The 26,378-nt window shown below is 40.7% G+C and overlaps 2 protein-coding genes across 2 annotated transcripts in view; one reads left to right on the top strand and one right to left on the bottom strand.

The window, feature by feature from the left end:
* Window positions 1-389: 389 nt before the first annotated feature.
* Window positions 390-9,337, top strand: CD4H9orf57 (chromosome D4 C9orf57 homolog). The gene is made up of 4 exons (XM_060610074.2): window positions 390-512; window positions 1,054-1,112; window positions 5,873-6,022; window positions 8,904-9,337. Exons 2-4 carry the CDS (start codon window positions 1,064-1,066, stop codon window positions 9,026-9,028), a joined length of 324 nt encoding a protein of 107 aa, XP_060466057.1. The 5' UTR covers window positions 390-512; window positions 1,054-1,063; the 3' UTR covers window positions 9,029-9,337.
* CD4H9orf85 (chromosome D4 C9orf85 homolog) overlaps window positions 5,801-26,378 on the bottom strand; it is a 126,088-nt gene continuing 105,510 nt past the window's right edge. Inside the window, exons 3-4 of the transcript XR_009603170.3 lie at window positions 24,899-24,994; window positions 5,801-5,972 (exon numbers count right to left, since the gene is read on the bottom strand). The gene's annotated coding sequence lies outside the window, so the exon portion shown is untranslated. The remainder of the gene's footprint in view (window positions 5,973-24,898; window positions 24,995-26,378) is intronic.

The raw sequence follows: 26,378 nt of genomic DNA, 5'->3' as shown, positions 1-26,378 counted from the left end.
TCAAAAAGAATGCATTAATTTGGAACTAAATATTCATTTAGAAATAAACATTATTTTTTAAAATCAAATGGCTTTCTGAATACACCAACTAAGTTCTGCTATAAAGATTATATGGTATTTTTTTTAATCAAAACCAACTAATTTATATAATGAAGAAATATATGCCCAGAAGGCTCTGTACATCTGAACTAATATATAGCATAGTAAACATAAAAATCTTTAGCCAAATTTAAAGTTAATCAGTTTAAGTGTTGACTTAGTCTTGTATTGATTTTATGAGTAAGGAACTTAAGTTCTGTAGACATAGGCGTGCTCAAGTGAAAAAGTTCCTGTCTATTTCCTTGGACTTGGATGATTTTTACTGTTTAAACTGTTTGGAATGTAGTAGATCAGGAACTTGCCTTGTTGGTTTCAGTTACAACGGACTTCATTACGTCAGAAATTTTACTCGTCATTAACCTCTAAAAAAATTCAAACCTAGGAAAATTCCCCAAAAACCTTCAAGAAGGCAGGTAGGTCATAAATGAAAAGGTCAAAAAATGCTATTTTTTAGCCAATCTATTTCTTTCCCATAATTTTAAGAAGTATTAACTATTGTTAACTATCATGTAATGTTTTACCTTATAAATATGATCATGTGCAGTGAAAGCATTAGTTTATGAGAACGCATACATAAATATTTTCCTTTAGGCTAATAGTTAGAAGGATTTTTAACAGGGTATTATTCTCTATACATTATCAATCTCATTTCATTTTTTTGTTTTTGTTGTAAGCAATTATATTTCAGGAAAGAAAGTAAGGGAGGGAATGGTATTTGGTAATAAAAAAGACAGCTAAACTTAAAATATTCTGGAACTAGAAGTTTTATGGTGAGTTTTTGATAAAGACAGTTACCTTAGTTTCCCTCTTTCATGTCTTAATGAAGAAAATAAAACTCAGCTAGTTATTTCCCTTTTTATAATAGCTAACATAAATGTGTAACTTTATTACTTCCTCCCCAGGAAAGATTTAATGTGGGATGTATCTTTCCTTCCATTTTCTTTTTTTGGCTAGAAATCAAAGAATGAGGATTGTCTTCAGTGATGTTTTTACCTTACTCTGCCTCTTGGATGGTAAGTCATTAAGAAAGCATAAATCAAAAAGAGGGGAAATTATCTAAGAGACTGCAGAATTACAATATCAGTGGAAGATGACCTTAAATAAGGTAATTAAGGTGCTTATAGCAAGGCCTGAGGAAGCACTTTTAAACAGCTAGAGCTAACACTTATTGAGCATTTATGATATGCCAGGAACTGGTTTAAACATCTCATTTGTATTAATTCATTGAACCCTCACGACAACCTATGAGTTAAGTCCTGTTATTTCCCATTTTATAGATGAGAAAACTGCACTGCTAGATGCCGGCCCCATGTTGCTATTGTTATCACTAGGCTGGAGCTAACCAAAGGAGGCTGGAAGCTGTTATAAAAAAGGCAAAGAAAATTAATTAAATTGAATAAGCATAGACACGGGCCTTCTAGCACTTTGCCTGTTAAATGTGCTCTTCACCATCTTCCTTCATTTATAAAAGAACCAATAAAGGAGATAATAGGGCACTTCCAATTCCTTTTACAGAATTCCTAGGTCTCCTCAAATTATTTAGATATGTATGAAGGTAATACCTCCCAACAGGTATGTTCAAGCACCATCATGGGGATTCTCCCTCTAGTAAAGCGGTAAGATGATAACGAAGACAATTGCTCTATGCTGCACCCAGGGTTCTTTTAAAGTTAACAAGATTTAATGGATGAATGAGTCACCTGGGAATCTCGCCAAAATGCAGGTTGGGGTGGGGCCTGAGTTTGCACTTCCAACAAGCCTCTAAGTGATGCTGGTGCTGTTGGTCTGGAGACCACATGTCAGTAGGGAGACTCTAGAACACATCCCAGAGATAAAATTCTAAGATTGAGACTTGGAGACCATGAGGAGCAAATACTGGGGTCACCAACTGAAATGCCTAAAGTGCTTGGTCAGCTAATATCTCTCTTGCATTTTACGTCCTTATACTAGTCTCTTGTAAAAAATGTGGACAGGAGCATATGAATAGGTGAAAGACCACATGAGAACATACCCAGTGTCTTGCATACCATGAAAAATGATTTACGGAGGGGACCATGTTAATTTTGCCAGATACACAGGGAAGTTGTGAGGATAAAAGAAGAAAATTCTGCATGAATAGAAACCTTGAAGTAATGGGTGCCAGGAGGTAAGGAGTGGTTATTTAAAAGGATCATTGCTGGGGCACTCGGGTGGCTCAGTAGGTTAAAGGTCCGACTTCAGCCCAGGTCGTGATCTCACCGTTCATGAGTTCAAGCCCAGCATCGGGCTCTGGCTGACAGCTTGGAGCCTGCTTCTCATTCTGTGTCTCTCTCTCTCTCTGCCCCTCCCCAGCTCGCATTCTCTTTCTCTCTCCCTAACTCTCAAAAATAAAAATAAACACTAAAAAAATTAAAATAAAAAATATCACTATCATCATGATTATAATATATATTTAAATAACTAGATATTATTTAGAATATACCTTTAAATAATCATATGGATGCTATAATAATATAAGCAATAATATAATTATAAAAATAATTACATATAATATATTACATATTATGTAATTATATTTATATAATTTGTATTATAGATTATTTATGTATAATAATATAATATATTTATATTTATATAATCTATATTCATATTTTTAAATTATATACTTTATATAAATATAAAGTATATATAATACATACAAATATATAAAGTATATATACTCTAGAACTTTATATATTATATAAATATGAATATATATTTACATTTATATATGTATGTAATTTAATATATATTTATATTTATATAATATACTTACATTTTTTAATTTTGTAATTTATTTATTTAATAAATATATATAAAGTATATGTATAATATATAAATATGTATAAAGTATAAAATACATATAATATAAAGTATGTATAATACATATAAACATATATAAAGTATATATACTCTAGAACTTTACATACTATATAAAGTATAAATATGAATATATATATTTATGTATGTAATTTAATATATAATATATATTTATGTAATATACACTTATATTTTTAAGTTATATAATTTATTTATTTATATAAATATATAAAGTATATGTATAATATATAAATATATATAAAGTATATGTATAATATATAAAAATATATAAAGTATATATAATATATAAAGTATACATAATATATAAATATATATAAAGCATATATACTCTAGAACTTTATATATTATATAAAGTATAAATATATACATTTATATTTTATATATATAACTTAAATTTATATATAATTTAGATATAAATTTACATTATAAAAATTTATATACAATATATATTTATATATTTTAAATAAATTTAAATAAATTTATTTTATTTATTTATATAATATATATTTATATACTATTTATATATGTCATATATTATGTGATTGTATTTATATAATTTATATAAATAATGTAATCTATTGGATGTTTCCTGTTAATAAATAAAGTCATAAAATAGTATAGCATACTTCAGAATTAATCATTAAGGAAACTATTCATTTTACATTTAACCCAAAGCTGTAAATTTAGTTGTCAAAGACATATATTTATGTGCTAATGTTAATAAAACCAACAATAAATTTTCAGATAAAAAAGACACTGGAATAAAGGACATGGGATCTGAGAACATATTTATAATTACTCAAGCAAATGAACAGATACAGTCAACAAAAAAGCCTAAAAGCTAAGGTTTCATCTTCAGCTGTAAATAACGTCAGAGCCAAGGTTTTAGGAAGAAGATATGGATGCTGGGTGGGGGGATTAGGAGGAGGAGGGACTATGTGAAAGGGAGGGAAAGAAGCCAGAGCAGAACTCCCCCAGGAAAACAGTCCATGGGTCTCTGGCAAGGCAGAGAAAGAGCTGTCCACCACGGAGGAGCCCCTGGCACCACAGTTCTGAGCCAGGCAGTGATCTCGAAGAGCAAGGGGTGAGACTCAGAGGTCACAAGTGCAGGAGGAAAGTTATCTCAGGCATGACTTAAAGATCCAAGCAGCCCTAGTATTCTGGGCAGGCAACTGACTCAGAATCTACTAAGAATCAAAACATCCAGAAAGAAGAGGGCAAGATCAGGACGTTTGGGATACAAAAAAGGCAGGCAGCTCTAGGGACATGGGGTGCTTGCTTAGAACAAGGGCTTGAGATTCCAACAGACCTTTTTATTTTTTACATTTTTTTTCAATGTTTATTTTTGAGAGACGGAGCGTGAGTGGGGAAGGGGCAGAGAGAGAGGGAGACACAGAATCCGAAGCAGGCTTCAGGCTCCGAGCCCTCAGCACAGAGCCCAATGCAGGGATCAAACCCACGAACTGTGAGATCATGACCTGAGCCGAAGTCAGACGCGTAACTGACTGAGCCCCCCAGGCACCCTCCAACAGCCTTTTTTAAACTCCTGTCTCTGCCACTTGTACGAGCTACTTAAAATCTTGAGATTTAGTCTTCTTTCATGTGAGACTTGAGCAGTTTAGTACTGGCTTCGAAGGCCTACTGTGAACAATGATGGAGCTAATGCATGTAAATTGCCTAGCAGGGTCCTTGGCATAAGCTTAGTTCTTAAGAAAATATTTGTTGATGGATTGTTGATTATGGATTGAAAGTCTGCCTCACTCAGAGAGAGAACCAACTGTGAAATTTCCAAAGTGTCTTGAGATGAGAATAGTCAACAGAGGTTAATTAGCCTCATCAGCCGACTATTTTCTCTTAAAAGTGATCTTTTCTAACCCTGAAAATGGCAGAGGGAGATGGAAAAAATACAAAGTGCAAACTGTCTAATAAACTCTTCCTTCGGGTCATCAGTGAGTAAGAGTGACGTGGCAATGATCTTCCTATGTTAAAAGATGAAAACTATGCACACTGAGGCAGATTTGGACTCAATTTTAGAAGAATCTTTAACAGGCTGAGGTGTTTTTAATGGTGATGAGCTCTCCATCACTAGCCAAGGCTCCCTGTAGAAATTATTATAAAGGCGCTGCCTGAATTCAATGGAACTAGTGGTCCTGAAACACTGGTCTGGACATCTATGTCCCAATCACATGCCCTCCACTGTTTCTGCATATCTACAATACAGATTTCTGAGCCTCACTTCCTATATATTCTAATACAGGTCTATAGGGGCTCTGGGAATTTGTGTTTATTGTATTTTAACTGTTTACGTAAATGAGATGCACAGTCAAATTTGGAAGCCAGTCCTCTAGATAATAGCTAGCTTCCAATCTTGCTTATGCTGACTAAGTTTGAGAATCTCTGGGCCATTTCTATGTAATCAAAATAAATAACATTTTAAGACGCTGGATTTGAATGCTGGAGATAACCTGTATGTAAACATTAATCAAACAATACACAGTCACAGAGAACCTACAATACATAGACATTGAAGTGGGGGCCGCCTAATAGTGACTATATGGCTGAAATTCAAATTTCTGGCTAAATAACTGGTTTGATTTAATTAGGTGCTGAGGAGTCGAGTAAATTCTTCCCAACTAAATTGTTTAGACCACCTGGCCTCATTTCTAATTAGTATCTGTTCGGGGTGCTTCCAATTGAATGAATGTAGCATATGCTTTGAAATTTCTCCCACTCTCGAAATAAAAATAATTTTAATTTATAGGAGTTTTTAGAATTCTTTTTTTAATTGTTGCTTACCTTTTCCAGTTGAAAATCACATTTTTTTTCCCTCTCCCTTTGTCTCTTCTTCTTTTTTTTTTCTTTTTTCCTTTCTGGTCGTCACTTCTGTTTTGCCTTTATTTATTTATTTATTTAGTTAGTTATTTATCTTCTGTACCTGGAGGTGCTGGAGGTGTGATTTGTAGATTATGCAACCTCTCAATCCCCTTCCATGGATGTCTTTTGGATCTTGGAACCTGCAAAACAAAACCTGGTCAGTACTGCGTAAAAGAGATTCACGTGAAAGGTAAGTCTTGACACTTAAAAAAAAATATATATGAAAATGACGACAGGAAAAAATCCTTATATAAAAGCAAACATCAGTACACATTTACTATGTGCCAGATGCTGTCCTAAGGGCCTTAACCTGGATGACATTATACCAACAAAACAATGACATGGGCTTGATCTTGTCACTACCCCCATTTTAAAGATGAGAAATCTGAGGCATTGGAAGATTAAGACATGTGCATGGTGTCACACAGCTGATGAGTATTGGAGGCAAGATTCAAATTCAAGTGAATGTCTATACTGCCTCATTCACACCACTCACATCCTCACAAAAAATTAGTAATAGTTTGCAGGGCCCTCCTAAGCACAGAGCCTGTACAAGTACACAGGTGACATGCCTAGGAAGCCAGCCTCGTCTGCAGAGGTTAAAGGGTAAGTGCAAACGTCCAAACGATGACAACATTAGAAGAAAATACCGAAGAAGACTGAAAGAGAGGAGGCCTCTTGAACATCCAAAAGACCTACGTTGTAAAGGAAATGAAAGATAAATTTGAATACTTCAATATTTTAAGACCTATAAAATGAACGACAACCCCCAAATTTTAAAGATAAAGAATAAACTGGATGAAAATAGTTGGAATATAAATAACAGAAAAAAAGATTCCAGTGATAATTTAGATTAGGTTAGCAATTTTTTAGACAATTTGGGAATTTCCATTGAAATTTTAAATGAACACAGCCTTCTACAAAGCAATTGTATTTCTTGATATCTACTGCAGCAAAATACTCACATGTAACACAAAAAAGAATGATTATCAAGGTTATCCCTCAATATTATATTTAATTGTAAAGTAATGGAAATGACCTAAATGTTTATCTATGGACGAAGTGTACTTCAAACTATGATGCAAGGATGCCTGGGCGGTTCAGTTGGTTGAACATCAGACTCTTGATTTCAGCTCAGGCCATGATCTCAGCGTTGTGGAATCAAGCCCTGTGTCGAGCTCTGCCTTGGGTGTGGAACCTGCTTAGGATTCGCTCTCCCTTTCCCTCTGCTCCTCTCCCCAGATTGGGTACTGTCTCTCTCAATAAACAAACAAATAAACAAACTGAGATGTATATTCAGGCTATGGAATGCTATGCAACACTTACATGAACTAGATCCCTTTGTTAACATGGGAACAATCTCTAAGACATTCTTGAGCAAAAGAAAGGCAGTTGCAGAACAGTAGGCATGGAATACCAACCGTGAATAAACATCTCCACAAGGCAAAACTCTAAATTCCTCTATGGAGTTGGAAGGAAAAAAGAAAAAGTTAGAGATCAAAGTTAGTTGGGAGAGAGGAAGAGAACTTGGGGGTCCCATGTGATGGGTTTTGGTATTAAGAGGGTTATTTGTGCTTATTCAGTCCACTCTCTAAGCCCCGTGTTCCCTCTGGCTCATGCCTCTGCCGGTCAGAGCCCCTTCCTTCTAGAAGGGGAGAGGTGCCAGGGACCCCTGGAGCCATGAGATGCTGGCTCCCGGTGATTGCTCTTGTCTTTCAAAATGTGGACACATACTCACTCATCAAGGCAGCTGAACTTCAGAACAAGTGCCAAAGGTCTCTGCACATGAGTCTGGAGGCTGATGTGTCAAAATATTGACAATGGCTCTTGACCGGTCAAGGACCTAGTCTGACTCCAGTGTCGTGGGCACAGCAGTTTCCTAACTCGCAAATTTTGTCGTGAAACAAATAGAACTGGAACACTTTGAGAGCTTTATTAACAGGGTTTCTCACCCTTGACACTATTAACACTTTGGCAGGATAGTTCATTGTTATGCAGGGCTATATTATGGACCATAGGAGGTTTAGCATGTCACTCCACGCAAGTAAGATCTTCCAAGTTGTAACAACAAAAATGTTTCTGGGCATTATCTACTGTCCAGGGGGTGGGAGGCAAAACTGCCCCTGGTTGAGTGACTACTGTTTTGAGAAGTTTCCAACCATCACACGTTTGGCTGCCTTTGGGGAACTGCTCCTTCGTGTTCTCCCTTCATACACGTGGAAGGCGGTGGGGGGGGGGGGGGGGTGGGGAGGCTGGGCAGGATTACAGGACAACACTATCCCTTATTTTGCACTTGTGTTTATTTTTCACATTTTGTGCAGTGAACATGCATTACTTCCAAAATCAGGGTGAAAATTAAACGAAGTCAAGGACACACTTCCCTTTCTGAGAAGCACTTACACATCCAAATGATCCTTCTGTGGATTAAGCCCTTTGAATAACTCATGACCTGGGTTAAGCTGGGGAATGATAATGGAAGCTAACACTTCAGAAAGTTTTACAAGTTAGTGGCAATTGCATGGGTTTTATCATCTGAAATTGAAAGCTATTTTGCTTTCAAATTTGAAAGCTACTGTATTGCAATGTAGCTAACTAGAATACATTTAGGTGGGAGTTCTTAAAGACAAAATGTATCTTCATAAACCTAGAAGTTTTGCTTTGTCTTTGTTTCTTTTGTTTGTTTGTTTGTTTATTTTTGAGAGAGAAAGAGAGCCCACGGGAGAGGCACAGAGAGAGGGGAACAGAGGATCTGAAGTGCACCCTGTGCTGACAGCAGAGAGCCCAAAGCAGGGCTCAGACCCACAAACCCTGAGATCATGACCTGATCCGAAGTCAGATGCTTAACCAACTGAGCCACCCAGGAACCCTGTTACTTTTTTTTTTTTTTTAACCTGTTAGTTTGAAGCATCTAAGCCAGGTAGGTTGCACTTCACAAGGAATTTCCTTACCCCTACCCCTCCCCCACATGGGGCTTGAACCCCATGATAGATTTACAACCCCAAGATAGATTTGCATGGTGTACTGACTGGGCCAGCCGGGCACCCCAACCCTACCTCTTTTGTTTCCGTCAGGTGGAATTCAGTGGTATTCCATTCAAGGTTGCACAGAGACCCAAGATGAGTGCTTCAAGAGAGTAACAAAGCCTTCTGGAATTCTCTCTACTCACTGTTGCCTTTATTCCTTGTGCAATCTTTGAGCCAGTGGCCCATTTCCAAGTTGTTTGACTGATCAACTGCCTCAGAGTCTGATCTGGACATCACAAGACAACAGGCTGCCATTAATCCACCCTCTGCAAAACACCTCCTATCTCTGCAGGTCATACGAGTTGTGGTCTAAAACCAGTTCTGGTTTTCAAGGTGCCCCCCTTCTTCCCCACCACCTCCAACTTCTCCCAGAAACATCCTTTTTCAACACTATGTCTCTCCTCTCCTCTTTCTGCTCAGTTCCCTTTCTGGTGACTTCAAAGCTACAAAGAAGTAAAAACGTATTTCCCTGAGGCAAATAATGCATATCGTCTCTAGTTTACTGGTTTCCTTAAATATTTCCGCATTCCGAAATACAGTTACAAATGGATTGTATCACAAGATACCAAGGGACCTCAGAATGTTCATTTGGCTTCCAAAGCAAACTGCCTTGTTTTGGGGGAGTAATTTATGGCATAGGAGGAACTGATTTAACAAATTCCATAGGAAAAATAAGTCACAAATAAGAAAACCAGGCCTGTGAGATCTATGAACCCAAATGCAAAGAGCTCTGGCAGGTGTATCTTCTTTTCCGTTCTTTCTTCTTTTTTTTTTTTAATGTTTATTTATTTCTGAGAGAGAGAGACAGAGTGCAAGCAGGGGAGGGGCAGAGAGAGAGGGAAACACAGAATCCAAAGCAGGCTCCCGGCTCTGAGCTGTCAGTAGGGAGCCAGATGCGGGGCTCGAACTCAAGAACTGTGAGATTATGACCTGAGCCAACATCCCACGCCTAACCAACTGAACCACCCGGGCGCCTACACTTATTTTTCCGGTCCATATTTGGATCTGTCCAAATGCTGGATTTCCACACCATAGCCACGTCTCCGTGCTTTGGCTCTTCTAACATTGGCAGGCGAAGCAATTCATTTTGAGCAAAGAACAGGTGCCCATCCACAAGGAATGTTAAAGGACTGTGAATACACTTTGGCCTCCATATTGTACCACATATTCAATTATTCTCACTCAGTGCTCTACTTAAGCTGCCTCCAAGTTACTTCATTTAAAATGTTAAAGTTGTTTTTCTCTGTGTTTTCAGGAGTTTGAGAAATCCAAATGGTAAATAATAAATCGCCACAAAACCTTCTTTGTTGTCTTTTCCTCAGAACCTAAAGCAGTATCTCACATACAGCTGGCCATCAATAAATGCTCTTCTATACCCTTTGAAGAAAAAGAAGTGTAAAAAAAAACAGCGGGGGCACCTGGGTGGCTCAGTCGGTTGAGCGTCCAACTTCAGCCCAGGTCCTGATCCCACGCTTTGTGGGTTCCAGCCCCACATCGGGCTCTGTGCTGACGGCTCAGAGCCTGGAGCCTGCTTCAGATTCTGTGTCTCCCTCATGCTCTGCCCCTCCTGCACTCTGTCTCTGTCTCCCAAAAATAAATAAACATTTTTTAAAAATTTATAAAAAAAAAAAAAGCCCAAGGATTTAGACCATATTTATGAACTAAGGAAAAAGTTTCTTCATCCTAAGATTTAAGTTCATTTGCCATTATTCTGTCACCTTACACATTAGCCACATTGTTAAACAGATTGGTGAACTTCATGGAGACACGACTTTTAGTTGTTTTTTTATACATAATGTTATTTACCCAATGTCACAGGAGGAAAAAAATGACAAGCTCAGGCAATCGGTGACTAGCTCCATAAAGCTTCCCAAACTTAACTTGAAATCCCAGTGATGTAACGAGAAGAAAAGAAGGAAGCAGGTACCCTTTTTTTGTGCCACTAACTGGGCATTGACCTTGGCAGGTCACCTTGGAGTCTCTGTACTTCATCCTCCTCACATACAAAATGAAAAGGATTGGATCACATAATCTCTCAGATCCCTTCAAGTCCCCATACTTTATGACTTGACATTGACTCCTCTGGTGCTGAAGGTCTAGGAGACCTTGGTTACATGGTCAGCACTCCTGTAGCACAGTGGAGTCCAGGAAACCTAAAGGAGAAATGGAAGTCATGACAAGCAGTGACCATCACTGGAGCACTTGACTGCCTGCATGCCAACATGACCCAAAAGTCACATAGAACAAAAATAATTTTCACATCCTTGATGTGGTATGCTGAACGATGCCTCTCCAGAGATGCCCACATTCTAATCCCTGGAAACTGGGAATATGTTATGTTATGATGGCAAAGGGGACTTTGTAGATGAGCTTAGAGATTTTGAGATTAGATTCTCCTGGATTTATCTGGGTGGGCCCAATGCAATCACAAGGGTCTTTATAACAGGGAAGTAGGATGGTCAGAGAGGGATTTGCAGACGCTCCATGCTGGCTTTGAACATGGAGAAAGGGGTCACAAGCCAAGGAATGTGGGAAACCTCTAGAAACTGGAAAAGTCAAGACAACAGATTCTCCTCTAGAGTTTCCAGAAGAAACAAAGCCCTGCAGACACATTTTCAACCTCTAACACCCATAATGGTAAGATAAATTTGCTTAAAAAAATTTTAGAGGGGTGCCTGGGTGGCTCAGTTGGTTAAGTGACCGACTTCGGCTCAGGTCATGACCTCACGGTTGGTGAGTTTGAGCTCCTCGTCGGGCTATGTGCTGACAGCTCAGAGCCTGGAGCCTGCTTCGGATTCTGTGTCTCCCCCTCTCCCTACCCCTCCCCTGCTCACACTCTGTGTCTCTCGGTCTCTCAATAATAAATAATTGTTAAAAAAAATTTTAGAGATAAGTGACATGTAACATATTCATTTTAGGTGTGAAACATAATTATTTGATATTTGTGTGTATTACAAAATGATCACCACCATACATGTACCTTAACATCCAACACTATACACAGTTACAGAACATCTGCTTTCTTTTTACATGATTTGTTATAGTATTTGTCATGGGAAACAAATACATTTGATCACGCACAGGATGATATGGTGTCTCCCCTCCGCCCAAGGTTTACACACCCAACACTTGGTTTACATGAATCTGATTTCAAGAGAGGTATCTCAGTGTCCTATTATGTCCCTTTCATCCTAACAATTTCTCAGTCATGATCTCCCTTGAAACACACAGATGGCCTATAGACATGTGATCACATCTTTCCAGCCTACACCTCCCACTCAAGCCTCTATCCATTCAAGATAAAAGTCTATTCTTTGCTTATCCCTCACACCTAAAGACAAAGTGATAGCCTGATTTTTATCAGTTTATAAGACATCAGACTGAGGGGTCAATGGATCTGAGGACCTCGCTTGATCCTCTGAATACGAGGTTGGCTTCCTTGTTAATAACATTCTTTCCTGCAACTGAAATAGAAGCTTCAGTGGTGAATGCCCCATAATTTACTTATGAGAAAAGCCTTTGCAATCAATCAACTGGGGGCATATGGAAGATGTGGCAGGGAAGAGACAGAATTTATTCCATTAGCAGAGGAGGGATAGGATGTTTTGTCCTGCTGGCACTCAGTTACAAGATTTTCAGAAGTTCCTGTGAGAACACTTTATAAGTGAGATGGCCACTGCTGTCTTCCCCAGTATACTGATGAGGAGTCTGAGGCCCCATAGCTCATAGGTGGCGGGAGGGGGGGGGGGGGGAGGCTTGTGGTGTGATGTACTATGTGATCTTCTCTCCATCACAAATGCCAGGCCCCGGGGGAGCCATAGAAGCAGACAAGAAGCTGAGCCAGCGTGATGATACAACTGACTCCTTGGCACAGCTGTATGAGACACAAGACTTGGGGGTCTCTGAAAGAAGCATAAGAGTGAAGAAATAGAAGGAAATGGGATGGTTGATGACTGACCTCTTGAGTTTCCAAAGCAACTCTGAGTCTGACTCAGGACTTTGGACAGAAAGAAAAATTTCATTAGATAACAATGGGAAAAATCCAGAGCCCTGAATGTTGCACGCTATGTCCACAGGCAGTCATCTTTTTTTGTTTGTTTTAATTTTCTTCAGTAGAGGACTCCATGTGCTGATACTTTTCTGGTTAAAACTGAATGCTGGAGACATGGGAAACACCCACATCCTTGGGGAGATCGGGGGCCATTGCAGCACTGACTGTCCAGAAGAGTAAACATTCTCCCTCTAAGGCACCAACTCATATTTCTGAAGGTCCTAGAACTAAAGGCACTAGAGGTGGCTGTACTCGCTGGTGGACACGTTTCTATCTTGCATTTCATTGATCTTTGCAGACCACCACTGGTAAGTCATGCTGTAACCTCTTTTGGTGGCACCTCAAATCCTAACACTCCAATTAACAGGACAGATCCAGAAAGGCAGCCCCATAATCTATCCTTCCCATAGCTTGGTGGTGTGAGTGTATTTTCTACCTTCTCGGGCCCACAGACAGTGAATAAAGTCAAGAGATCTGCCATCAGAAATTATTGTGTAGAAAGGAACTTCCAGACAGAGCCATAGCTAGCAATTTTGGTGCCAGGGCAAGCACAAAATATGCCCTCAAATTAACTTTGGAATTCATGTCTTGGCTCCTATATTGGTGTTATTGATAATACTTACCATCTGGTGGTTTCCTGTTTCAACTAATTCTTGCTAACTAGGTATTTTTTTTTTAATTTTTTTTTTAATGTTTATTTATTTTTGAGATAGAGAGAGACAGAGCATGAACGGGGGAGGGGCAGAGAGAGAGGGAGACACAGAATCGGAAGCAGGCTCCAGGCTCTGAGCCATCAGCCCAGAGCCCGACGCGGGGCTCAGACTCACGCGAGATCGTGACCTGAGCTGAAGTCGGACGCTTAACCGACTGAGCCACCCAGGCGCCCCTGCTAACTAGGTATTAAGCTCAGTGATCCTACATGCATGTGCTGTTGGATTAATTGCACAATCATTTTTAAAATTGACACACTGCCGGGCGCCTGGGTGGCTCAGTCAGTTGAGCGTCCGACTTGGGCTCAGGTCATGTTCTCGCAGTGTGTGAGTTCGAGCCCCACATCGGGCTCTGTGCTGACAGCTCAGAGCCTGGAGCCTGCTTCAGATTCTGTGTCTCCCTCTCTCTGCCCCTTCTCTGCTCATGCTCTGTCTCTCTCTGTCTCAAAAATAAATAAAAACATTTTTAAAAAATTAAAAAAAAATTGACACACTGTAGATTTCAGAGCCCTGGGGCAATAGCATAGTGGCCAGGTAGAGTAACAGCTCTGATTATGCAGAGAGAAGAGACAGCAAGAACTAGTAGTCAGTGACGGTAGGAATGGGAAGCACAGAGGACTCTTTAATTTGATAAATATTTACCGAGCAATTCCTACACGTCAGGTACAGTGGAGGTGATGAGGATACATCAGTGAGTAATTTAGATGTTCACGCAGTTACTTCCAGTATGCGGGAAGAAATCACAAAAATAGGCACTTGTCATATAATATAGTAGGTCTGAAATATTAATAATTACAGGATGATATATGGAGTTCAAAAGGAAGGTACCCACCCCAATGATGGTCACAAAAGGCTGTCAAAGCAAGTATGACTAAGCCAAAATCTGAACGGTGGGGAATCAACCAGAACAGCTGGGAGATTGGAGGTTTCTGTTGCTTGAGATCCAGAGTCCTGAAGAACACAAAATCTCCCCCAGAAAAGCCTAAGGGCAGTGGATGAACAGCTTTTCATTTTAGGAAAGTCAAAGTGGCTTCAGTTTGGAAAATAAGTGGAACTAGAGGCTAGGAGAGCATTTAGGCTTTTGCTGCAAGCCAGGTGAGAGATGATGGTGTGCCTACAATAGGTAAGTGGCAGCGGGCATCTAAGAAGAAGTATTTCTTGCACTTACTAAGTGCAGGAAGCCTTCCAGGTTCCAGGGATACACCAGTGGACAAGTTCCTGCTTTTAGACAGCTTACCTTGTAGTGGATCTTACGTTGTAGTGGAACAAGCAATAAATAACCTAATGTCTCATAACTTGATGTCAAGCAAATACCATGGAAATAAAGTTAGATGGGTTAAGGTGATGATACATGCTCTATTTTATTTTATTTTATTTATTTTAATTTTTTTTAACGTTTATTTATTTTTGAGACAGAGAGAGACAGAGCATGAACGGGGGAGGGTCAGAGAGAGGGAGACACAGAATCTGAAACAGGCTCCAGGCTCTGAGCTGTCAGCACAGAGCCCGACGCGGGGCTCGAACTCACGAACTGTGAGATCGTGACCTGAGCCGAAGTTCTACCGCTCAACCGACTGAGCCACCCAGGCGCCCCTACATGCTCTGTTTTATACAGGATGGGTAGAGCAAGCCATCTCTAAGCGGAGACCTGAAAGAGATAGAAGGTAAATCATCTACGACGTGGAAGGTGAGCATTTATAGGCAGCAGGAACCTCAATGTTCTCCTCTGGATATATTAAGCTTGAGATGCTGATTAGACACCCCTATGGAGATGCTCACATGCGGTCAAATATGCAAGTCTGAACTCAAGAGAGAGGTCTGGCTGGAGAGACAGAAATTTGAGGTTCATCAGCAAAAATACGTTATTAAATACCTTTGACCTGGACGAGACCACTTGAGGAATGAGTGTAGGTCTGAACCCTGGGACCCTGGGAAATTTCGTGGTAGAAGAGAAGAGAAAGAATGGCCCAACTTCTGCATTGGAGAAGTCCACTTAATAGAGGCTGGAAGAGATGTTCCAAAAGAGCCCTTCCACAGAATCTGCCACAGTGACGGAGGTGGTCTGTAGAAAAAGACAGTGGGAAGGAAGGCCAAGAGAGAGTCCAGCTTATTGAATTTTCAGTTGCATTCACCTATGAAAATGGCACTAGGCGTTTGGGCATATGGATTTGAAGCTCAAGGGGGAAATAATAGCTGGGGATAGATTCGTGCACCCAGCATCTAGGTCAAAAAATAAGGTCAGTATAAAGAATGAGAAAAGAGAAGATAACTTTTAGAAAGACATTCATCAAATGTGGTTCAGCAAGAAATGAGAAAGCAATGTATAAAGGCTTAAGGCTAGGTTCAGGTTATTGCAGAAAAGGAACACATGTTAGGACTTAGCATATGAAAAGTGGCTAAGCTTCAACCCTGGGGTGAAGTGGAATAAGGTCTATGTTACAAGAAGAGCAGAGTCTCTGAAGCTAAAAAATACCAAGGCTCTAAGTTTCAGTTCTACCATTTACTAATCGCGTGACCCTGAACCGTTTACCCAACTTTCTGAACTTCAATTCCCTTCTTTGTAAAACAAAGTCAATGACATCTACTTTACTGGATCTTACAGAGGATCTGGTACATGATCGATGCTCACTACCTACTCCTTTCTCTCTGCCCTGAAAGTTTTCATCAAGAAGAGCAGGGCAGGATAAGTAGCAATACTAAAAATGGGAGTGTCTGGAGGGGCAGCTGGTGGCTCAGTCGGTTAAGTGTCTGACTTTGGCTCAGGGCATGATCTCACAGTTCCTGCATCGAGTTCTATGCTGTCAGGACTGAGCCTGCTTTAGATCCTGTATTCCCCACCCACCCACTCTCAAAAATGAATAAACATTTAAAAAAATTAAAAACTAAAGATCGCCATTTAATTCCATGATGAGGAGGGATCACGGAAGAAGAAAGGGCCATGGTACAAAGAGAGAAACAGATCCATGAAAGGGGAATGCAAGACAAAACAGCTGTAGAGAAAAGGAGCAGAGCAGTGGCTTGGGAAAACACACTGCTACCGAGGAGTCACATGATCTCTGGCAAGGACTTGATGTCACAGCCTCCGTTCCACCATCCAGAAAAGACAGGACTGTTTTATAGTCCCTGAGAGTCTCACAAGCACCCACTGCTGATGGTTCCCAATGGGTGTGGGGGTAGAGGAAAGCAATCCAAGAACTTGGAGAAAAAAAATTATACCTTGATTCCTTTATTTTCACTCATCTGTAACTGAAATTGAGCACTTCCTTCTATAATGAATAAAACCAGCATGTCACGATAGTAATAGAGGTAACTGTGACTTTGTTATCAAAAAAGTAAGATATTTTTATATTATATTTTTGTTTTACAGACAAAAACTTTTGTTATGCAGACTATCTCCAGATATCACTTATGCTCATCAACACTTAGAAATTTGAGTAGTCATCATATCCAGCACTAATATCTTAATAAAGAAGCACATGTATTATCATTTATTGGAGTATTTCATATTTCAATAGTCCTTTGTAATCCTACATATTTTATTTGAAGCATTTGGAAAGAGTATTCTGAAAAAGGGTCTATTTGTGTTATCTGTTCCTATGTAACAAATCACCACAAAACTTCACGGCTTAAAACAACGATCCTCTGATTATTATTATTATCTCTCATGGTTCTGGGGCTGACAGCTCCACTGAGGAATTCCTGCTTGCGGTCTCATGGAAATACAGAGTAGCTGGGACTGGAATGATCCATTTACGTGTTTAGCACCTAGGCTGGGAGGACCTGAACAGCCAGGGGCTAGGACAGGGCAGAGCTCATTCAGAATCTCTAATTTTTTTTTTTAACTTTTTGAATTTTTATTTATTTTTTTCATCATGATAATGTACTCTTTAATTCCCCGCGCCACCCCTGCCCTGAATCTCTTTCAGAGAATTTCCACGTGGTTGAACATGGCAGCTTCAGGGTTGCCCAACTTCTTACAATGGCAGCTCAGAGTGTCGAGAGACAAAGCCAGACAGAAGCTGTACCACCTTTTATTGCTTATCTGCAAAGTCCTGTGTCACTTCACCCTCCTCTATGAGTTGAGGCAGCCACGAAGACCCACGCAGGTTCATGGGGAGAGTCCACAGACTCCACCACTTGGTGGGAAAGAAATAAGCTTTTGGGAAAAAATGAGACCCAAGATATGGTTGAGGCCATTTTTGTAAAACATAGTCTACCACAGGACCCATAAATTTCACCAGCCTATCAAATGGGTTCGTTGCACTGGGGGAACAAAAAAAGTGCTAAGAATCCCCTTCTAGAACCTCATCACAACCGAAGTTCACTCACGTTCCATAACTCACCTTAAGATACAAATCATTTCTTCTGGATCTTGTCTGCTGATCACATCTAGTCTACTGTCTGGTTCATTTGTTCATTTTCTGTGTTGATCGTTTCTTTGAAACTATCTCTTCCAATGACCCCCACCTCCAAAACATAACACAAGCGTACACGTGAACACACACACACACACACACACACACACACACACACACTCAGACACATACTCTTCTAGATTTCATTTTCTGGGCATAAATCCTCCATCAGAACCCCAATGAGCCTGTTTGAAAGTCATCAGAGGGACAACTGGGTGGCTCAGTCAGTTAAGTGTCTGGCTCTTGATTTCGGCTCAGGTCATGATCTCCCAGTTTGTGAGTTCCAGCCCTGCATCAGGCTCTGTGGCAGAGCCTGCTTGGGATTCTCCCTCTCTCTCTCCCTCTCTCTCTCTCTCTCTCTCTCTCTCTGCCCCTGCCCTGCTTGTGCACGCATACTCTCTCTCAAAATAAATAAAGCTTAAAAAAAGAAAAGAAAAGAAAGTCACCAGAGAATCCTATTCTCTATCTTTCCGGATTATATTTGTCTAAGCAACTGAACGTCCCTGGTGAAAACAGTGTTAACAAACCCTTCGGCCCTTGGCTCTCAAGCCTGGAGCCGGGCCTCAGCGCACCAGAGCCTCCCTGCGGCTGCGCTGCCCTGGACGCCTCTGCCATCTGGTGGCCAACAGTGGTATAACCGCGCCCTGCTAGTCCAGCCAACCAGCCTCCTGCACTCCATTCTCCTCATCCATCAAGCCAAAATGCCCTAGCTGTAATCTCTAGTTTCCAGTGTCCTGCACCAACGAATGCAGAGGCAAGAGCCTTGCGTTACCAAAACACATGTGATCTTTGTGGCTAGTAAATGCGCCAAAACCTGGAACAGTGCCTGTGTAGGTGATGTGACGTCCAATAAATACTTGGGGATGAAAAAGAGAAGAGGAAAGGTAATGCGTGGAGCATAACGAATCAATCGGTCCAGTGGGTTATGTAACTGTGAAGTTCAAAAAACAAGTGAGAATCTTCTACACATTGCTGAAGACCACAGATGGATTCCATCCTAGTTGCCCAACTGGCCAGCTGTGGGCAAGTTATCTAACTTCTCTGATCCTTGGTGTCCTCATCGACAATGTGATTATAACATTTACCCGGTACAGTTATTCTGGAAAGTAAATGAAATACCTTATTAAAAACACCTAGCCTAGCGACTAGCAGGGAGAAAGTGCCCCGTCACTGCTTTAATTAATGTTTCTATAAAGATGGTTCAAAATGTCAGAATCTTTTTTGTTAAGACTAGGCAAACACTCATGTGCTTCTGGTAAGAAAGCGATGCTAGAAATTTAGAGGGGGGTTAGATATGCAGAAAAACCTGAGAAGTTGGGACTAGGACTTTTTAACTCATGGAGAAGCCATTTACAACCTTTTTTTTTTTTTTAAATAAAGGCTCTCTCATGAAAAATGGTAATGGGCCACTGTCCCACCTCATGTCCACTAAAGGAAGAACTGGAGGGAATGAGGCCAAATGGTTTGTTAGTAATTATGCTGAAACCAGAAATACCTCAAAGAATTTTATGGATCCTTTTTATGATTCTACTCTCAAAAGAATTATATTTCTCCTTAAATAGAATCAAGTCCCAGCTATAGACTGGCAGAATACGGTCTGAAGTGTCACCTCCAAAGTGGAAAAGGACTAATGTAATCAACCTGCCACCAAGCAGCTGGCTGATGTCCTTCAGACAGCATACCCTACTGAGGGTGTGATTTCCTTCTCTGACGCTAACATGCTGGAAATTCAGCATTGGCAGTAGCCAGTGGCCAACAGGTTGCCTTGTGAGAGGCAGACCATTCTTTTGGGAAAAGGCAGAGCCTCCATTCCTACCGGTATGGCCAACTCCTTGCTCAAGCAATGGGTGGCCAGGGAGAGATATTGGCTGCTATTCACTGAGTAGGTCATCCTGTCCACCTAGTTATTGAGCATGCCCCTGGAGCAGATGCCCTTGTGCCCACTCCTATAGGTCCACCTTCATGTCTCCAACCTTCCAATCTTGCTAGTTTCATGTCCCTGACTAACTAACCAAGCCATCTGTCCCTGCCTGGAAACCTATGTGTATCCATATCACTGCCCACTTCTCCCCTACAAAGCAAACAACCAAGTGCACCAGTTGTATCTCTGTCCACTGGGAGAATTCCCTTCAGCCTGTCCTTGAAAGTCAATATTGAATGACTATAGTGTGACAACTGTCCATCTTCTTCCTCCTCCAATACACTGATGAACCAGACACAAGAATTTTCCTCTCCTACCACTGGATCATCTAGAAGCTACTGTGAGATCATGTGCATGAATTGAGGAAAAGGCACTAGTGCCACAAAGGTGACACTCTCTAGACCTGCTTGGACGTGACCTTTATGAACCATTTCATCATACGATGGATTGTGGCAGCTCCTGTGACTCAGTGGTCATGATGATGTCCAGCCCATGGTGAGCAACACTATTCTCATCACTATGATCAGTTACTCAGTCTTTACAGAACCTCTTTTCCTATGGTGAGTGGTTCTCTGCTACAGAAGGCATGATTATGTCCAGAACCCTGTAGATCTGTGCTGCAATTCTCCTAGTGGAGGAGGTCAGAGACTAAACACTAGATATACACATACATACATCTAGCACAGATACATCCTAGCATGACTGGATCTGCTGGATCATTTAGCACAAGTTTGGGGCAGATTGCTGTATAACCTTAGCCTACGGTAAAGTCCTCCCTTGTTCTGCTCTCCACTCAAAACTGGTTATGTCCCAAATCCAAAGAGACCCAATAAGCATTAAGCCTCCCTCTTAGTGGCTGAGGGCACAATGTGCTAGAATTTGGTTTTCTACTGAAAGAAGATATCCCAGCAAACCCCAGGCAATTGGACCTCTAATAACTGTCCCAATATGGCAGCCCTCTGAATATTTTTCATTTTATCTTTCATCCTTTGGAGAACATAACTCTAACTAAAGCATATACAGTATATGCTACTTTCTGTTCACCAGGTCAAATTAATATTATATCAATGCTATAATGGATCAACATGTTATGTTGCAAAATATCAAGAGGGTCAAGGTCCATGGAGATTATTTTGTGTCAGCTATCAGGAGAGTTAATATAACCTTAGTCCAAGCCAGTGAGTACATCACTGTCTGCTCCATGTTGTGAACACCTTGGACATCTGCTACTGACAGAATTGGGGGGAAAAAAGAAACTGCATTCCCCATATGGGGAGCAGCCACTTATGGCATACTCCAATAGCCATATATGGAGTAGCAGATCTGTAACAAATAGATGCCACATATATTACAGCAGCTATCATTGGGGCTACCTTTGTTTAAGTTGATATAGCCGACCTTTATTGCAACCATCCATCTGGTTTTTGCAAAGGTTATGCAACTGAATTGAATAGGAATATAATGGGGAGCCTTTAACATTTTGAGCTCAGACCCTACGCCTATATGGACAGGGCTCATAGGAAACTTCCCCAGTGTGGACTTCTACTGGGGGGAAGAACTACAGGAATATGTACAGTATTTACTTGCTGGAGGGTGGCAGAAGCCTACCTTCAGGGACCCACCCCCCCTTTCAGAAGGCTTTGTGTGTCAGAACTACTGAAATATGAAAACCGGAAGAGAAATCATTTATAGTGGAAACTGACATCACTCTTTGGCTCATCAAGTCTTATTTTCTTTCTGGTTATAGTAATCAAGCATTCGCCAGTTGGTGACCCATTTGTCTCAGCCTCGAGAACACCATAGTCTATTAACCATCACTGCAGATCCTTGCAGGTCAAGGCGCTCTGCCTGACACTCCTCTTGCTGGTCATTATAATATCTATGTCTCCCTTGCGCCTGATGCTTACATGCTGCCACTGGTCTCTGTTATTCTGAAATCTTACTGCTCCCATCGACACCAGGAGGATCATTTCTGCAACGGCACCTACTACCGTCAGTCCCAGCCTACAAAGGCAGCCACGACTGACACTTTCAGTGATTCTGGTGCCTCTTGCTAGTGCATTCCTCATCTCCTTTATAAAAGGGGTACCTTCCGAGCCCTCTTTGAGAATCTAGTCAGCAGGCAGCTTCCCCAATCTTATCTAATAAATCTATTCTAGCATGCCCACCTCTCTGAGCATAGGGACCCCGTCCTCCATATGCTTCTACATCATGTTTAAGCTTCACGCAGCCACCCAGAAGGATATTGGAACCAGCTGCGTGTTTCTTTGCCAGGACATTTCATCCTGAGTCATGGGAGAGTGTTCCAGAATCATTTCACTGTCCCTAACGAGCTCTATATTCTGTTCCTCCACCTCCTCATCCACCTCAACACAGTCAAAATCCATTCCTGCACATGCTTCCTTGGTTCTACACAGTACAGACTAGCCATGCCCTGAGATTATTTTGGTGAACATCTATTTCTATCACAGCAGGTATTAAACCTCCCCTCTTGGGTTATGCTGAGACTTGACCCTAGTTATTGGTCTGGAAGCAATGAGCTGGAAGGTGGGGATGAGAGTGTCAGAGAGTGTCAGATCTTGAGAATAAACATCATCTTGCAACACAGCCATCTTAGATAAGGCTTTGCATGGTCTCCAGGGAAGGGAGGCTGTTCTCTCTCCTCTAGCAAGGAGGACCACTGCTTCTGCCAGCTAGGTGGGTTCAGAGGAATACGGGGAGGGCTCCAAGGTTCTCAGACACATCCTTGCAAATTTATTTACCCTGGAACCCTGACCTTAGCATGGGAGACTGGTGGAAGCTGTGCATTCTAGTATTCTTTGCAGACCTGCCACCTTATTATTAAATTGAGAGCCTGCTTGTTAGCACAGGCTGCCCTATAGTTACAAGAAACAAGATCTCCACATATGCTGCCAAGCAAGCCTTCTGGCATTTACAGCTTCCCTTGAGTTAATAGTTGGCTGACTTGCATCTCTTCTTTTCCTTCAGGGATTCCAAGGCAGACATCCAGCCAACTCCACCATCTTTAGAATTACCACTGCCCCATACCACTCAAGTTCTGGGCCTCTGACCAACTCAGTGCTTTCCCTTTCGTTTATACCTCATCCCAATGCATACACCAAGAGCCTTAGCAATTGTGACGCTATAGCATTGCAAAGGATTAACACCACCCCACTTACCACTAGCCATGACATCAGTAGGTAAGACATTTCAAGAGGCCCATTACAATGGTCTGCTTTCTAGAGCCAGATCTGGTACCAAATGTCTTCATTCAGATTTTCCCTAAAGCAGAACTTGACACTAGCACTTGGACTGAGGGCAGGTTGTTTATTTGTGAGATGATTCTGGGAAACAGGAGTGGGGGAAAGTGAATCAGGGAAGGAAGAAAAGCCAATATTAAGAGTGCGTTGTCAAGGTCACTCCTAACTTGACCCCTGGTACCTCCTGAAAAGTAGAGTTGTCCATCTGAAGGATGGAGGCCTGGAACATTTATTCCCATTGGTTGAGGGCTGTTCCTGAAGCCATTAACTTCCCTCACTTCCAGGCTGCACTTGGCAGGGTTACCCTTGGATGTTAATTAAAGTAATAATCTATAGAAATAGTATAACCTCATGAATTCTGAGCCCTGTGGACATAAATCCTTTCTTTAACAGAAAAGACCCTCATAATCACAGGCTGATAATGTTCATACAGTTTTGGGTTTTGTTATAACTGACTCATGGCAACACTACCTATTTACTACATGGATTCATTGAAATAGATTGTTTTAAAGCTCTATTTCAGTTCTTTTCATAAGACTGGAAAGCCCTAGGAAAATAAGCAGTGGAAACTTTAAAGGAATTCTTAACAAGATTAAATATAGATAACCAATTTGACTAAGATTTCAGTAGGTCTATTATGCCGTAAACTTATTGTCTAAAATGTTAATTATCTTGGCACTGACCTTTAGATTTCAAAAGGTTGTTCCTTGTACAAATTTCATGGTGATTAAATGCTATAAAACTCCAACGTGAGAACATAATAGTCATTATAAATAGTCCCTTCAACATCAAACACACACAAACACATACATATGCACAATTACATTTGGTAATACATTTGGAAGAATTTGACTGTTAGGAAATAATCATAAGAGATATTTAAGATTAGTGAGGAATATGTAAAAGTATTCAGAGAAATAAGACCTGAAGAACTTGTGTACGTGCATGACCCTGGACTTCTCTTGGCCAAAAACCAAAGTCCCCATAAGTCTCCTCTTGGGAGATATGAAAGATAATGAGTATCGAATGGTCAGATCATTGAGGAAACATGTAAAAAAGAAGACTGACTAGCAGTTCTGGTGCAATGCACACAGAATGAGCTTCCCTCGAAGTCATTTCATGCACCTGTCTAGTTCCCTGGTGGTTGTTACTTTATCTACCTCTGCCTTGTAGGAGAAGTTGTGGCTTTGGGCTTTAAAATCACATTCTCAGTCATCACTTCTGGGAGGGTCCTGCCCCTTAGGCCTTATGACCCAACTCCCCTCTCAGCAAGACTCCAGAGCTACTTTCTTTCAATCCAAGCGTCTCAGTGGATTAATAACAAGAACACCTGAAACGCTCAGTTCTGAGCACCGCACTTCTTCGGATTGGAAAGAGCAGCTACTCAGTCCAGTCTGAGAGGGCTCCTCCTTGGGGATACTAAGAGGTAGTAGAATGTAAAGCAAAAAGCATGGATTTAGGCATCAGGCACATCTGGATTTGAGTCCCAGCTCACTGAACAACATCGGGGAAATTACTCAGAGTCTCCGCACTTCTCTTATCTATCAAAGGAGGAGGCTAATAATGGCCATCTTTCAGGGACATGTCATAAATAATTTGTGTAGAGTTTCCATACATATTGTCCACTCAATAAATAGCAGCGTGTCATGGTTAAAAAGTGTGGGCTCTTGAGTTCTTGCCACTTACTTGTTGAGTGATCTTGGGCAAATTATTAACTTCTCCATGCCTCAGTTTCGTCATCTGCAACATTCGGATAACGACGATACCTTCTTCGCTGGCTTGCTGTGAAGAGAAAAAACATTACTGCTCTTAGTACACTGACCTCTTCCTATTCATCAAACATGCCAGGCTTATTAGTATCTCAGGAACTTTGTTCCTGCCCTTTCCCCTGCCTGTAATTGGTGTGTGTGTGTGTGTGTGTGTGTGTGTGTGTGTGTGTGTAAGCATTTAGAGCAGTGCCTGGCACCTAGTAAGTGTTCCATAAAATTGAGCTACTGCAATGTCACTATTACTCTTTAATTCTATGGAACTCTGAAAATCCTGAGGTCAGCCTCTCTGGAACTAGTTCCTCTATCTCCCAGAAATTGTTAACCTCTTCCAAAGCAAGGTGCACTTCTGCTTCATATACTAGCCCACTAAGAAAAACACATTCCCGGGGTGCCTGGGTGGCTCAGTCAGTCGGGCGTCCAACTCTTGATTTCAGCTGAGGTCATGATTTCATGGTTTGTGAGTTTGAGCCCTGCATCGGGCTCTGCACTGAAGGTGCAGAACCTGCTTGGGATTCTCTCTCCCTTTCTCTCTGCCCTTCAACTTCTCATGCTCTATCTTTCTCTCTCAAAATAATAATAATAATAATAATAATAATAATAATAATAATAATAATAAACCTAAAAAAATAAAAGAAAAATCTATTTAAAAAAGAAAAAGAAACATTCCCAGGTATGCCTGGCTGGCTCAGTCAGAAGAGTGTGTGACTCACGGGTTCGAATCACACGTTGGGTATAGAGTTTACTAAAAAAAATAAATACACTTAAAAAAAAAAAGAAATACATTCCTCCTCAAAAAATTAAAAATAGAATTACCATATGATCCAGTAATCCCACTACTGGGTATTTTGAAAAAAATAAACCAAATTGATAAACCTCTAGCCAGGCTTCTCAAAAAGAAAACGGAGAGGAGCCAAATAGACAAAATCATGAATGCAAATGGAATTATTACAGCCAATCCCTCAGAAACACAAGCAATTATCAGGGAATACTTTGAAAAATTATATGCCAACAAACTGGTCAACCTCGAAGAAATGGACAAATTCCTAAGCACCCACACACTCCCAAAACTCAAACAGGAAGAAAGAGAAAATTTGAACAGACCCATAACCAGCGAAGAAATTGAATCAGTTATCAAAAATCTCCCAACAAATAAGAGTCCAGGACCAGATGGCTTCCCTGGGGAATTCTACCAGACATTTAAAGCAGAGATAATACCTATCCTTCTCACGCTGTTCCAAAAAATAGAAAGGGAAGGAAAGCTTCCAGACTCATTCTATGAAACCAGCATTACTTTGGTTCCCAAACTAGACAGAGACCCAGCAAAAAAAGAGAACTAGAGGCCAATATCCCTGATGAATATGAATGCAAAAATTCTCAACAAGATACTAGCAAATCGA

Source organism: Panthera onca, chromosome D4, assembly GCF_046562875.1.
Source record: "Panthera onca isolate mPanOnc1 chromosome D4, mPanOnc1 haplotype 2, whole genome shotgun sequence".
Lineage (NCBI taxonomy): Eukaryota > Metazoa > Chordata > Mammalia > Carnivora > Felidae > Panthera > Panthera onca.
Note: the sequence above shows the minus strand (reverse complement) of the source record. Positions and strands in the feature narration are given on the sequence as shown.

What these genes read in the sequence shown, in the direction of transcription:
- CD4H9orf57 (XM_060610074.2), top strand. Translation starts at nt 1,064, where the DNA reads ATGAGGATTGTCTTCAGTGATGTTTTTACCTTACTCTGCCTCTTGGAT. An exon ending in CTTACTCTGCCTCTTGGATG is followed by an intron (nt 1,113 to 5,872) that starts GTAAGTCATTAA and finishes TTATTTATTTAG; the next exon opens with TTAGTTATTTATCTTCTGTA. An exon ending in AAAAGAGATTCACGTGAAAG is followed by an intron (nt 6,023 to 8,903) that starts GTAAGTCTTGAC and finishes TGTTTCCGTCAG; the next exon opens with GTGGAATTCAGTGGTATTCC.